This window comes from Protopterus annectens, chromosome 4.part0 (assembly GCF_019279795.1).
Source record: "Protopterus annectens isolate FY-2018-M chromosome 4.part0, PAN1.0, whole genome shotgun sequence".
Classification (NCBI taxonomy): Eukaryota; Metazoa; Chordata; order Ceratodontiformes; family Protopteridae; genus Protopterus; species Protopterus annectens.
Window position 1 is genome coordinate 1,026,632,164 of NC_056733.1, and position 15,616 is coordinate 1,026,647,779.

At 39.4% G+C, this 15,616-nt stretch overlaps 1 protein-coding gene across 1 annotated transcript in view; it reads left to right on the forward strand.

Annotated features, from left to right (window-relative positions):
• The window catches only part of COL23A1 (collagen type XXIII alpha 1 chain), a 730,410-nt gene that overhangs the window by 557,276 nt on the left and 157,518 nt on the right, over positions 1-15,616 (forward strand). The window contains exon 22 of the mRNA XM_044068962.1: positions 5,830-5,865. Within this exon, the coding sequence (XP_043924897.1) occupies positions 5,830-5,865 (36 nt within the window). The remainder of the gene's footprint in view (positions 1-5,829; positions 5,866-15,616) is intronic.

Genomic DNA, 15,616 nt, shown 5'->3' on the forward strand with positions numbered 1-15,616 from the left:
ATCATTTCTTTTTGACTCTTTTACACTTAGCAAATGTAATATTTACAAAGTCTCTTATAAATATATTGAGTCTTATAGGTTCATAGCTTAGTACTAGGCTAATTGCCCTTGTGGGCCATTTTAAGCCTAGCCAGTTACCCCCATGTGAGAATCAAACGCTGCACCTTGTGTCTGCAAGGTAAACACCTTAACCATTATGCCAACCTCCCATTTACTAATTGTGTTTGGCTGTTTCATGTTTGAGAGTCCTTTGTTAGAGAGAGATTGAGAAATACTAAAACATAAGTCTCTGAATGGATTTTCTCTACTAAAATTATTTCAGACATAAGCAAGCTAGGCCAGACAATGTTTTTGTCTTGTGAAACACAATACTACCTCTGTGTGTTGCAGTTTAGATTATGAAACACAGCTCTCTTTTGTAAGAGACAAATAAATACTATGGAATATTGCTCAATTGTGACAAACAGTTTGAAACAGGCAGCCTGCCACTGTATTTTGTTCATCTTTTTATTACAAGTTCTGTAATGAATGCAGTATTTTTTGTGTAAAGAGAAAATTACTGCACATGTGATATCATGAGAAACGTGCTCAGAGACAGCAACATTCCAAAGTGTAACTATCTTAGCAGGCACTGAAAGATGATTGTATTATTTTGGTGTTAGTTTAAAAAATATGAATTATAATTAGGAAGAATATTCCAGAAGATGCTACATAAGCTGGCCAGTGCTTTGTTTCATGTACTTAAGTCAGTCTTTGTAGTGTGCCATGTTAGAGTTGCCTTTGTGTAATCTCAGCAGTTGCCATTACTATGCTAAAGATTCAAGTTTCTTGCCATGAAATGCTTTTATGGCTCAGTGTATTTATTGATGACTGACATTATATTATGGAACTTCTTAACATACTTCAAGCAGGTGGCAGTCTGCATGGAGAATATCCAATGAAGTAGAGTAAGCAACGAGGCAAAGCAGGTATTCTTATCACATCACCAAGGCAATTCTTCCACAAAAATAATTTAGTTATTCATAAATAATACAAGAATGTATCATAAAATAAAACGTTTTAATGGACTTGATAAGCTCTTTCGCTAAAATAGCTTCTTCAGATCAACACAAATCAAATTCATCCAAAGTTCATTTAAATAACACATTCAAATCACAGAACTCCAATCAGCTGTCACTATTAATTAATAAGTTAAAACTTTTAAAAGCATCTTGTTGCATATTCCTCTATATGTATATATTATCTATTACTAAACGCATATATCAGAAATACTCTACACATACTCTACACATACTACTGATAGAATATATACATATATATATATATATATACGTAAAAAATATATATATAATAGATATGGAATATGTATAAAAACTATATATGCACATATATAATATAATATAATATGATGAATGTATATAAATGCATATGCAACAACAAATAGTCAAAGACACATATATAAAAACTTGTCTATATCTAACATGCATATCTATATTTAATGAATAAATAAATATAAATAATTAAATATTTATAAAAATATTTATAAAAACAAATGAATTATATGAGTTATTTCATGAGTTATTTCATTTTCCTACGCTTTTTAAGTAAGGACTTAATGGAAACTCTCTCATTTAGACCCTTACCTCTGTCTGCTCTAAGCATAATGATCCAAATATTTTCTCTATATTCAGTATGATTACGAATGTCACCTTCACGAATACTAGGTGAAATAATCTCTAAAACTCTGAATTTAAACCAATGTGTCTCATCAGTATTACTCACATGTTTAGCCAATGCGTTATGTTCTGATTTTTTACGAATATGGTACACATGTTCTCGTATTCTATCTTTCAATGTCCTGTTGGTTTTCCCAACATAGAATGAATGACATATCTGACATTCAGCTAAATATACAAGATTTGTTGTTTTACAGTTAGCCTTATATGACAAAACAAATTCTTGTTCAAGTTCCGGGTGAGCAAATTTATTAGATGTATCAATATATGTGCAAAAATTGCATGACCCACATTGTACTGTATTCCCTCTAGCTAAATGTTCCTTCTTAGGATAACATAATAATCTTTTAAGATTTTTCTTATTTTTATATAAAAACTTTGGTTCTTCACCTACGATTCTCTTAATATGTTCATCAACTTGTAGAATAGACTAGTTCTTGCTGAGTATCTCTCTAATCCCTTGATTATCAGATGTAAAAAATATAGGGAATCTAATTGTATTCTGTGTATTATAAGTATCCACCACTCCCGAGTCTGGTGTAGGGCCAAAGTAAGGTGCTGCTACTCTAGCACGTAATGTAGGTATCTCTTTAAAATTATTGTCTATTTCTAGCTCAGAATAACCTCTATTTAGAAGTTTGCCTTTAAGGTTCATTAGCTCAGTATTAAAGCAATCGTCTAATGGATTTAGTCTCGATGCCCTAATGCCCTGGCCTTTGATTATATTCTTAAAAATATAAGCTGGATGCATACTTGTTCTCAATAGAAATGAATTTCTATAACAATTCTTGTGATAGACACCAGTATTAATCAGTCCATCTGAAAGCTTTTCTATATATAAATCTAGATAATTAATTTTAGATTCTGACCATTCCATAGTAAACTTCAAATAATCATTAAGATTATTCATTTTATCTACAAAATCTTCTAATTGTTGTTCATTTCCATCCCAAAGTATAAAACGATCATCTACAAAGGACCGGTAGAAGGTCACATGTCTACTAAAGCCTTCTAATATAAAAAGGGTACTTTCTTCCCACTGTGCCAAAAACATATTAGCATAGCTATTGGCACATGGGGTACCCATTGCTACACCATCTTGTTGTATATATAGCCTGTCTCCAAATACAAATAGATTATTTTCTAAGATAAGTTCTAAAAAATATGAAACTAAATCAATCTGTGTTTCAGTATATCTGCTATGTTTCTGTAGGTATGTTATTATATATTGAATTCCCAATTCATTTGGTATAATTGTAAATAAGGACTGTATATCTAATGTAACTAATAGTAAGTCCTGTATATTCACATTATTCTCTAAACAGATATACAAATTCATTAAAAACTGTTTTGTGTCTCTGAGAACAAACTGATTCTCATTTATAATAGGTCTAAGGTATTTCTCCACATATATGGAGAGTGGCTCTGTCAGCCAACCACCCCCAGAGACTATAGGCCTCATAGGAGGATCTGTGGCACTTTTGTGAATTTTCGGCAGGCCATTAATTGTAGGTATAAGCAGATTAATAACCGTAAGATAATTGAATAATTCTAATGGAATAGTTCCTCCTTTATCCATGTCAAATATTGTTGAGGTCACATAATGAATGATATTATGTGTTTCCTCTTTAGTTATTCTTCTATAAAAAGTATCATTCAATAACTTCTCCATAGCCATATTATACTGGGTGGTGTCCATAACCACCATCCTACCTCCCTTGTCCGCTGGTCTTACAGTAATAGAATCATCTGCCTGAAGCCCCTTTAAAAATTCTCTTTCCTTAAAGCTTAAATTCTCCTTGTTCTTTCTTCCCTTATCCCTAATAAGACTATTATTTTGTATCTCATAATATTTGAAAAGTTCATCTTCAGTTAGTTTCAAATAAGCTTCTACCAATGGATGATTACTGGGTACAAAATTGCTAAGATTCCTTAGCTTATATTCGTTATTAATCCTCATGACAGCTTCTTGTGTATTCACATTCTCGTACATGAGTTTTAACATAATATTGCGGCAAAATACTTTAAGATCTAGAATAGTATCTGTTACATGACTCCTACTAGTAGGTATAAAATTCAGGCCTTTCTCAAATAACTCGCCTTCTTCTAATGTAAAAACGCGGGATGAGATATTGAACATTAATGAGTCATCTCCTTTCCCCACATCTTTTTCAATGTATGATTTGTTGAAATCTCGCCTGAGTGTTTCCGTTTCTGACGGCCACGACTCATGGACAGAGTTCTTCGTATACCTCTGTCTTTCCTGACTGGAAGGGAAAAGAAATATTCTCCCCTAAATTCTTCACATAGTCAGTCCTAGTGGCATCATTATTTATTAGAACTTTAGGTCGAACTACTGGTTCTTGTTCTAGTGTTATGAGTGGTAGTTTAGTAATAAGAATCTCAGGGTATAAATTCCCATTAGATTGTACTAACTTGTCACCATTCACTCTACTACTATCATTACTCATGGTATTCTCTGAATTACACACAACGTGTTCAGCACTAATATGTAAGCTCTCTATACTATCTGATACCTCTGCATTAGTAGTCAAATCATGTACAGTGCTCATTAATCTAACGTCAGTATTGACAGTATTCACTTTATCCATAGTCATAGTATTAGTTGAAACATCCATATTTTCATTCACATTATTAACATTCAGATTATTACTGTTGCTGTTAACAGTGTGTACTCTATCAACACTTTGTCCATTCCTAGGCCACGTGAAGACGTGGCCTAATTTGAAATCATTTGTGTCCCGTACAATCTTGTTTCTTTTCTGATGTAACAATCTGCGCTCAAATGCTGATATACCATCAAGCATGCTCTCAAACATAGGATTCACAACGGTTGCAGAGAAAGTTTCATATAAGTATCGTTCCTGTCTCTTTATACCTTCCAACAGTTTAGATTCCTCTGGCAAGAAGAAGTCTATTAATAAAGTTAAATAGTTCTTGCGTACCTCTAGGTTAATTTGTTGCCAACGGGTAAGCAGTTCAGGATAATACGCTCCCTGAGTTGGCATATTAAACACCCTCAGACCTCTTGGTATTATTTTGCGGTCTAAACAGTACTGAAAATGTAGTCGCTGTACCTGTAAACATTTAAGTTTAAGGAAATCTCTCTCCAGCTCGTTCAAAGATTGTTGTAAGCGCTCCAAATCACTAGTCGCATTGCTGACATCATCCGAAAGGGCATTCGCCTCAAGTTGCCAAGACACACTCTTAGCGCATGTAAGACATTGAAGGAACCTTTTCCTCAATGTATCATCCACCTTCTCCTCTCTCCGCGGATTATAATCCAATTCGATAGGTACATTCATTTGCATGATCCTGCTCCAAGTGGCGACAGCATTAATAAAGAATAAAATAACAACGATAAAAAACTTTTCTGTCAGCCAGTCAGATAAATGCTCCATTGCAAAAATTGTCAGTAAAAAATCGAATGAAGTAGAGTAAGCAACGAGGCAAAGCAGGTATTCTTATCACATCACCAAGAAGCTATTTTAGCGAAAGCGCTTATCAAGTCCATTAAAACGTTTTATTTTATGATACATTCTTGTATTATTTATGAATAACTAAATTATTTTTGTGGAAGAATTGCCTTGGTGATGTGATAAGAATACCTGCTTTGCCTCATTGCTTACTCTACTTCATTGGATTTTTTACTGACAATTTTTGCAACGGAGCATTTATCTGACTGGCTGACAGAAAAGTTTTTTATCGTTGCATGGAGAATATGTTCTGTGGCTGTCTTCAGGAACACTTGGCTGTAGATAGACTTAGCTTTTAGGTGAGCATTCTTTGCAATGAAGACAAAATTGGATACGTGTATCTTCCTTATATTAGCACCGCCTTATACTGAATCTGTGTTGCAACTTACACTGGTTTAACAAGAAAGAGTAGAAATGTTTAACTGAGGCCTCTGCATTAAATGGAATAGAATCTGAGCAGCAGTATACAGTAGCCATGTCAACACTAATACTGTAATAATAACAGTGTATGCTCTATCTGTAAAAGCATAACAGTTTGAACATGGCTATAATCAACACTTTGACCAGTTAATATCTCTGTGTGCTTTATTTTTCAGGGTCTAATAGGTTTACCAGGTTCCAAAGGAGAAAAGGTATATTAACAATTATTGTACTAAAAATGCTGATGTGCTATTTCTTTTTGGCAAACACTGGCCTTTGGCTTTGTGACTCTGTTTTGCCAGCAGAAAGCAGGGATCACTTCTCCATGCCAGCAAAAATTCATTGTGTATAACTGCATTTTTTGACATTATCTGTTAAAGACTAACCAGAAGCAGGAAAAAAGATTTTGAAAAGTTTGCCTCTCTCAGTACATTAATTCACCTTGATGGCAAATGAGGACCAATGGGCTTGACAACTGTAAAATGTTCCTACCTACTAGAAAAACAGATGATCTAAGCTATCCAGCAGATTATTTTCCTGTACTTCACAAAAGTTACATGTTTATTGCTCATCATTCTTGATTTTCCCAGGGAAAGAATTTGGTGGGCAAAGTTCCGCGGCTTTGCTATTTCTTCCACTGTGGTACGATCTTAGAGTTGGTATATTTAAGTAGGGGGTGTGTGGGAGGCTAGCCCCCCATATTAGAAAAAGTATTTAGTGTTTGTGTGTTTCTGTGTTTTGTACTGGAACAGCGATTTTTTTTCCCTGGGGTAAAAAAATCGCAGTTCTGAGTGTTCGGAGTATTCAGTTTTCGAACTTTTGGGTACGATATAGTCAATGTTTTGGCATTTTGACTATGTGATATAGACCCATTTAAAATGTTATAAGTCAGCACCAGGGAATATATGGCTGTTTTGCAAAATATTTCACAGAATACGGCACAAAGAACAATAACAAGTTAGCCACCACCAGGAGAAGCTAAGAAATCATAAAAGGATAAGTGATTTATCCCTTTTCATTAATGTCTTTACATAGGTTCATAGGTTCATAGGTTCATACTAGGCTATCTGCCCTAGGGCATTTATAAGCCTAGCCAGAGTGTGTTTGGCTTTCGCCACCCATTTTAAATTTATTTTGCTATGCCCTTTTTCGAGGTTAGTATACTGTGCATCTGTCTAACAGTGACACAGAAGTGATAGCCGGGGTAAACCTACGATCTCCCATCCACTCATCAAGATTCCTCTTGAAGAGAGTCAATGAGGGACTCTGCCTAACCTGGACTGGGATTTTATTCCAGAGTGAAGGGAGCCTCTGGGTTATGAATCTGTCCCTCCAGCATGTCCTATTTATTTCAGTGCTGAGGTTCAAGTCTCTTGAGCGCGTAGCTCGATGGGATTTGAATTTTCTGAGGTGCAGCATGTCCATTAATTCTGGGTTGGACATGGCTTTATATGTCAGGCACAGATCGCCTCTGAGCAGGCGGCATGCCACTGAGTAGAGCTGGAGTTTCTTTAACCGGGCAGCATATGGCATCTGTTTGAGCCCTTTGATCCTTTTGGTGAGGTACTTTTGGGGTCTTTCCAGTTGCTGCAGGTGTCTGGTAAGGTACATCCCAAAAGGGGTATTGTACTCAATTATGGGTCTGATGAGGGATGAGTAAAGAGGCACGATGACCTCCCCTGATCTAGATGTGAATCCCTTCATGATTAGGTGGGCTATATAAAATGTTTTTCTAACCACTTTGGCGTGGTTGTCAAATGAGAGATTGCTATCAACTTGGGTCCCCAGGTCCCTAATTACTTCTTCTGTACTTAATGGATTACCACCTATGTGGTAATTTGTGGGCACTTTGTTTTTGCCAAAGGGGATGACTATACACTTTTTGGCGTTTAGCTTGAGGCCATGGCTCTGGCACCAGTTGTCTGTTTCTATGAGGCCCTTTTGGAGAATGCTTGTGTCGGCTGGAGAGTCAATTATGGCGCCCAGTTTGCAGTCATCTGCGAACTTGGTCAGCCACAGTTCTTCCGTGTTTTCCTGTACCTCTGAGAAATATATACCGAACAAGAGAGGCCCCAGGACTGAGCCTTGTGGGATGCCACTTGTAACTGGTTTGGAGTCTGACATGGCTTCAGCAATTCTAACCATGTGGGTTCTGTCCTTGAGCCAGTTTGCAACCCATCTAGTGACATAGGGGTTTATATTTAAGCTGGTGAGCTTATCTATAATGCCCGAGTGGGATAATGTATCGAAGGCTTTTGCGAGGTCCAGGTAGACTGTGTGGACCACCTTCCCCTCGTCAGTGGCCTTGGTGACTGTTTCAAAGAAATCGACCAGGTTTAAGAGGCAGGATCTGCCCTTAACAAAGCCGAACTGGGTAGGATCCAGTGTCTGTAGGTCCCCAGTATCTTTATTTATGAGGTCCATGATGATCCTTTCCATAGCTTTGCAGACCAAGCTAGTCAGGCTTATGGGGCGATAGTTTCCAGGATCCGTTGAGGCACCACCTTTGTGGAGAGGGACCACTGTTGCTGTATGCCACTCTTTGGGTACATATCCTGTAGTAAGGCTGAGATTGAACAGTAGTTTTATGTTTGGGTTTAGCTCTTCTTGGAGTTCATGTAGGACGCAGCCCGGGACACCGTCTGGTCCCATTGATGCTGTGTTTTTTGCTTTGGAGCGGGCGGCTCTTACCTGAGCATCTGAGATGTCAGGGGGGCAGCACCCTGCTGGGATAGATATTCGCCCTTTTGGTGGGGGGGGGGGTTTGTGCTGAACCTGTCAGCTAGGATGTTGGCAATGTCTGTGGGTTCAGTGTATTTTTTGTCATTTTGGACTAATTCTGTGCATATCTGGGAATTTCTACCCAGGTTCCTAACATAACTAAAGAAAGCCTTGTGATTATCCTTAGTGTCCTGTGCAATTTTTCTCTCGAAGCTGGCCTTAGATGATTTTATGAGTGCCCATAGTTTTTTGCTAATACTGATCAGAGATGCCTTCCCTTTTTGGGATTTTGCTCTATCATGTAGTAGCTTCCTCCTTCTATTGTATAGTTTGTTTATGGCTGAGGTCCACCAGACAGGATGTCTGCCTTTGGAGGATTGGGTCTTGGTTTTATTTGGGATTGCATGATCCATGCATTCCTGAAGGTGTTCATAGAATGTGTTTATAAAGGATTCTGCGGTCTGGGCCGTATTCTCCACAGGCCCGGGGGCTTTGAAGGATTCTACCTTGGTTTTGAGGAGTGTGAAATTTGCTTTAGAGAAGTTTTTCACTGTGGTTTTCTGGGCAGGGGGTGGGGTCGGGATGTGAATATCCAGTGAGATTAGTTTATGGTCTGATCTTACCAGTGAGGGATACACTTCTGGTCTGGAGCATAGAGTCCCCATGTTGGTGATGATCAGGTCCAGTATGTTTTCCCCTCTTGTGGGAGTGGTAACAAGTTGTTCCATAGCATTTGAGTTTATAAGTTCTAGGAACCTTTGGGCTAGGGTGTTGGAGCTAGAGTAATGCTCCCAGTCTATGTTTGGGTAGGTGAAGTCGACCAATATAATGGTGTTTGGAGAAACCTTCATATTTTCCAGTGTTCTCAGGAAGGCCGAGTGAGGTTCCTGGGTTTGGGAGTGTGGTCTGTAGCAGGCTATAAACTGGAAGGCAGTTTTACCCACTGTTAGTTGCACATGGATAGTCTCTGATGCTTCGTGCTGTGCCACCAACCTGGAGGTGTGGGTATCTTTGACGAATATTAATACTCCCCCTCCTTTTATGGTTCAGTCCAAGTTTTGGGGCCGAAAAGCATGGTATGAGGTATAACCTGGTAGTGCTGGTGTGCTCTTGGGAGCCTTGAACCAGGTTTCTGTTACTGTACAGATATCGATGTTTTCCATGCTAAGGAGAGTTTTGAGTGCATGCATCTTGAGGTTTAGACTTCTGGCATTGAGTAGCATTACTCTTAGTTTCTTATCCCTTGTGATACCTATGGAGGTGGGTCTGTCTTTTGAGCCTTGCCTAAAAAAGGCACTATGGGGGTAGCAAGAGCCTTTGCCAATATCCGAAAGCCCAGGGGTGACAGGTGCAAACCATCCCTAGCGAAGCATCATGGCTTGTCGAGCATGTCATCCCAGGCTGACAGGCATTGGATCCCCTTTGAATGACACCAATACTTAAGCCAGTTGTTGAAATTGATCATCTTGTCTTCATATTGTGGCATCATTCTTGGTGAGGGTAAGATGCTACTCAAGGTCAGGGTCATACCAGCCTGGGCTACATGCTCAGAGAGCTCCTCTATGTCTCTTTTCATGTAGTCCAGGGAGGTAGGTTTCAGGTCATTCACACCAGCATGGACAATGACTGAGTCATATTTGTACTTGCCTTGGAGTGACCTGAGTGCATGTGTTATGTGGCGGATCCTAGCGCCTGACGATAGAGTCACCTATTACAAGTGTATCAGGTGTGTTGTTTAGCCTTAAGGGCTGTGACTGTTCGGCACACTGGCTTTGTGAGCTATGTGTTGCAGGTGTTTTGTTTTGGGGTAGCGGTTGCTTGGGTGTCTGCTTTGGAGGTCTCTGCTGCTTAGGCATATTTTTATTTAGAGCCTCCGAGTATGTTTTTGTGTGTTTATGTGTTTGGTTTGCTGTCTTGGTAGGTCTATGTGAGACTGGAATTGTAGTGAGTGTGGTTTCCTTCTCCTTCTGACTGGTTACGCCAGTACTGAGTTGAGAGAGCTTAGCCTCCAGTTTGGCTATATGGTTGCATCTCTCACATGTGTTGGAATTTGTCGGGAGGAGGAGAGGGTTGTCTGTGTACATGAGGCAGTTGTAACATTGCCTCAAGATTCCCAGATTCACCAGCTGGACCGGAGAGGAGATTGACAACTGACCTTTGGACATGCTAAAATAGTATTGGGAATTCCTTTATAATTGAAAAAAGGGCCAATGTGGAACAAGGTACTCAAGGGGAGTTTGTGAGGGTGTAGTGCTTTTAATTTTTTAGTGCTGACTTAGTGAGCAAGTGCCAGGTAACATAAATGCAATGTGTTACAGGTAACTTAAATGCAAAAACGACAAACAGTAACTTTCTTTCAAGTGAAACAAGGAAATAAGTACAGTAAGCAATGCAATATCACTAGGGATCCACAGAAGTGCTGAAAAGCCACGTTTTAGGTGGAATTAGCGTTTCAGGGAAATAAGCAAACAAACAACAAGCATACAAACAAAGCTAGATTCAGCAGGCCTGGATCTAGTCTATGCTACAGCAAACAAGGTGTACCAATTTCAGTAAGAAACAGTTCAAATATGCAGGCACTATAAGCCTTTAACCAGAAATTCCCAGCTCAGAAGGGCAGAGTCCAGCCTCTCCTCCCACAAGAGTGCAGACCACGAACCTTCTTAATGTAAAATAACTGGCCTGAAGCCCAAGTGCTTAAACCAGAACTAATACACTTTTAGAATAACAGACACTGAGCCCTCAATCAGCAGTTCCCAACTTAGAATGATGTAAGCTACCTGTCCTGCCACCACAGTGCAGGCCACAAACCTTCCTAATGTAAAACAACTGGGCTGAAGCCCAAGTGCTTAATCCAAAAGACTTAGAATGATAGCTACACTTTAATCAAGTTACTACCAAGCAGTAATAAATACAATTGAATACTTTAAAGAATGCCTGGATTAGTGCTCAAGTTATACAAACGAAACTAGATTCAGCAGGCCTGGATCTAGTCTATGCTACAGCAAACAAGGTGTACCAATTTCAGTAAGAAACAGTTCAAATATGCAGGCACTATAAGCCTTTAACCAGAAATTCCCAGCTCAGAAGGGCAGAGTCCAGCCTCTCCTCCCACAAGAGTGCAGACCACGAACCTTCTTAATGTAAAATAACTGGCCTGAAGCCCAAGTGCTTAAACCAGAACTAATACACTTTTAGAATAACAGACACTGAGCCCTCAATCAGCAGTTCCCAACTTAGAAGGATGTAAGCTACCTGTCCTGCCACCACAGTGCAGGCCACAAACCTTCCTAATGTAAAACAACTGGTCTGAAGCCCAAGTGCTTAATCCAAAAGACTTAGAATGATAGCTACACTTTAATCAAGTTACTACCAAGCAGTAATAAATACAATTGAATACTTTAAAGAATGCCTGGATTAGTGCTCAAGTTATACAAACAAAACTAGATTCAGCAGGCCTGGATCTAGTCTATGCTACAGCAAACAAGGTGTACCAATTTCAGTAAGAAGCAGTTCAAATATGCAGGCACTATAAGCCTTTAACCAGAAATTCCCAGCTCAGAAGGGCAGAGTCCAGCCTCTCCTCCCACAAGAGTGTAGACCACGGACCCTCTTAATGTAAAATAACTGGCCTGAAGCCCAAGTGCTTAAACCAGAATTAATACACTTTTAGAATAACAGACACTGAGCCCTCAATCAGCAGTTCCCAACTTAGAAGGATGTAAGCTACCTGTTCTGCCACTACAGTGCAGACCACAAACCTTCTTAATGTAAAACAACTGGTCTGAAGCCCAAGTGCTTAAACTAAAAGGCTTAGAATGAGTTACACCAAGCAGTAATAAATACAACTGAGTACTTTTAAGTGATGCAAAAGCAAAATAAAGTAGGAAGAAACACAAATACAGTAAAAGCAGATACATTTTTTTTTTTTCATGTAGTGTGAAGGCCATGTACACTGGATCCAAGTAAAAGAAGGATATACAGCAACTGAAGTTCTGTGTCTATGTTTAAACGGTTTACCACAATAAGGTCGACCAGTGGATATGTCTGAAAGGAGTGCAGCAACATCCCACAATTGCGAATGCAGATGTTGCAAATCGCAAACTCCTTTCTCCTTTTTGACCCATGTTAGCACTCATTTTTGGGTGTAGAGCAGTCAGAAATGTCGATTTTGGTGTTTTTGTGACATTCCAACTGTTTGGCATGCCAGAATTTAATAAAAAATTTGCATATATACAGATTCAAGCACTGTGTGCTCGACCTTATGATGGTAAACCATTTAAACATGTAGTAGAACCTGCAGATTTCTTAAGAGCTTGAACACCATACAACATGACATTTGCTTTTATTGTATTTCTTATTTGCGTGTTAACCAGTAAAATAACTGACCCTTCACAGACCTTTTTCAACCCCAAACAGCAGGGGAAGATGCAATGTATAATGAGAGTTTAGCCATTCAAGCAACGTAATTATTAATGTCACAAAAAGACTGGAATACATGGAGAGCACCCACATGTGCAGAAAATGTGGGCTCTACATAGGCAGTAACCAGAGATCAAGAGTGAACTTTTGGAGCCATAAAGCCGAAACATTAATCACTGAGACAATGTTCATAGGTTCATAGGTGTTTACTAGGCTAACAACCACAAGGGCCTTTTTAAGCCTAGCCATGCATCCCAAATCTCTGACAAGTTCTGATGCCCTTGATAACCGTAAGCAGGGGTTTGGGAGATGAAACATTTACAAGAAGGGGCCTGGGAGATGAAACATTTACATGGTTGCCTGTGTCCATTAGAGATATAGGTGCCAAACCAGGGATGAACTTCCTATTCCCCATCCAGTTGTCCAAGTTGCACTTGAATTGGGTTAGGAAGGAACTCTGCTTCACATGGATGGGGAGCCTGTTCCACAGACAGCGTAGTCCCTGGGATACATACCTATCTCCCCAGGAGGTCCTGTTTATATCACAGTCTTTAGAACAGGTAATTCTACTACTGTTTGTTTTGTGGATATGCAGGAGGTCCATCAGAGTGGGGTCTGACAATGCCTTATATGCCAGGCATAGATCTCCCCCTCAAAAGCCTGTAAGAGACAGAATACAAAGATAGAGTGAGGCAGTCTTCATAGGACATATTACTTATGCCCTGTATTATTTTAGTGAGGAACCTCCAAGTTGTTGGATATGCCTGGTTAGGTACATAGCAAAGGGGCCATTGTACTCAATGATAGGTCTGATGAATGCCAAATACAGTGGAACAATGACTTCCTTGGACTTAGATGCCATACCTTTGTTTATAAGTTGCACAACATAGAATGATTTCCTTACCACTGTAGACACGTGATGATCAAAGGCTAGATTGCTATCTATGTGTGACCCTAAGTCCCTGACTACTGGGACAACTCTAAGGATGTGTTGTCAATATGATTGTTACCAGGGATGAATGACTTCCCAAAGAATACCATTATGCATTTCTTGGCATTTAGTTTTAGTCCATGACTCTGACACCAGTTTTTTGGCTGTGTCAGCCCTTCCTGGAGAACATTTGTGTCAGTGTGGGATTCAATGACAGCTCCTAATATGCAATCATCTACAAATTTAGTCAGCCAGAGACCACTGACATTGGCCTTGACTTCTGAGAAGTAAATGCCAAAAAGGAGCGGTCCAAGGACTGATCCCTGAGGGACTCCACTTGTGGCTGGCCTCTTTGTAGAGGTGGACTCTGCAATTCTAACTTCCTGGGTCCTGTCTGTGAGCCATTTGTCTATCCACTGGGTGGCATATGCATTTGGGGTCTATATTATAACATTGAAGTTTTAAAACTTCGAATGTTATAATATCGAACCCTTTAGAGCGAAAGCTGACAATAGCAAAGCCTCGGAACATCGAAATTTTACCTAGGGTAAGATTTCAGTAGTCCATTCCGTGGCTTCGCTATTTACAGCACTGTGGTGATGGTTATGGGCCGGGTTTAGGGAAGTGAGCGAACGGAGGTTACGGATTGGGTTTGGGTAAGTGTGGTGCGATGGTTACTGACCGGGTTAAGGTAAGTGAGCGAACAGAATGGGGTAAGGTGAATGTGCAGTAGTTAGGGACTTTAGGGTTAGGGCATGGGTGAGGTGAGTGGGTGGTAGTGACAGACTTTAGGGTTAGGGGCGGGTTAAGTGAGTTAGGGTTAGGGCGTGTGTCAGGTAAATGTGCGATTGTGAGGACAAGAAGAAATGGAAACAGGTGATCTGCTGTGGCAACCCCTAACGGGAACAGCCGAAAGAAGATGATGATGATGATGACTGTATGTATGCTGGGTCAGTATGTTGCAGCCCAAATTCTTGACTATTTTCTACATAAGGTAATTGGAAATTCATTACTTAGATCTGTTATAAGAGATTCCTAAGCAGAGAACTGGAGTCTTCATCTTTTCCCAGGGGATACATTTGTAATATGCCTGATGTACATGTGCTCCAAGGCATTCATTGAGCATGCTGACATTTATGTTTTGATTACCAGATTAGTCCTACTGGAGGATTTTTTTTTTTAGAGGAGAACTAGGTGATTAAAAAGTCCCAAAAGAGGTAGAAACAAAATATCGCAAACATCTGAATTTACAATGAAGCATAGTTTCCAATTGAAATCTAATGTCTATAGGCAGATATATTTACAATAAAGTAATCCATGTAAAAATAGCATATTATGAAATTATTGTTGAGTATGTAAAACTGAAAAAATAAGTTGCAGCAACAAATGGTATTCACAGTTACAGACAATACCAGAATACATGTCATTCCAGAGTCATATAGTTAAGTCCATAAGCTTGTAACTCCCAGAATCTGAAAATGTATTTGGATTGTGGACTGCATTTTTCTATTTTGTCTTGCTCACTCATGTGGCAGTAATGCTTAGACCGCATGCACTGTGACCCTACTGACACACTGAGCACTCTGTGATACAATGTGTCAAGTACTCTAATACTGGTACAATGTGTCAAGTACTCTAATACTGGCTATAGAACCTGTACTGCCCAGCACATCCAATTTCCTGTCTCGGTTCATCTGTCAGCAGAGATACCTTATTATGTCTGCCCCTTGCTTCAATTTATGTCCTCAGTTCAATGTGTGGCTGAGTGTTGAGCTAGAAAAAATATACACTGCATGTTCTCATATTTAACCATGTTCATACTTAAATACTGGTCTCATTGTCCTTCTGGGCCATTTTAAGCCTAGCCAATTTCCATTTCAAAGGTGAGA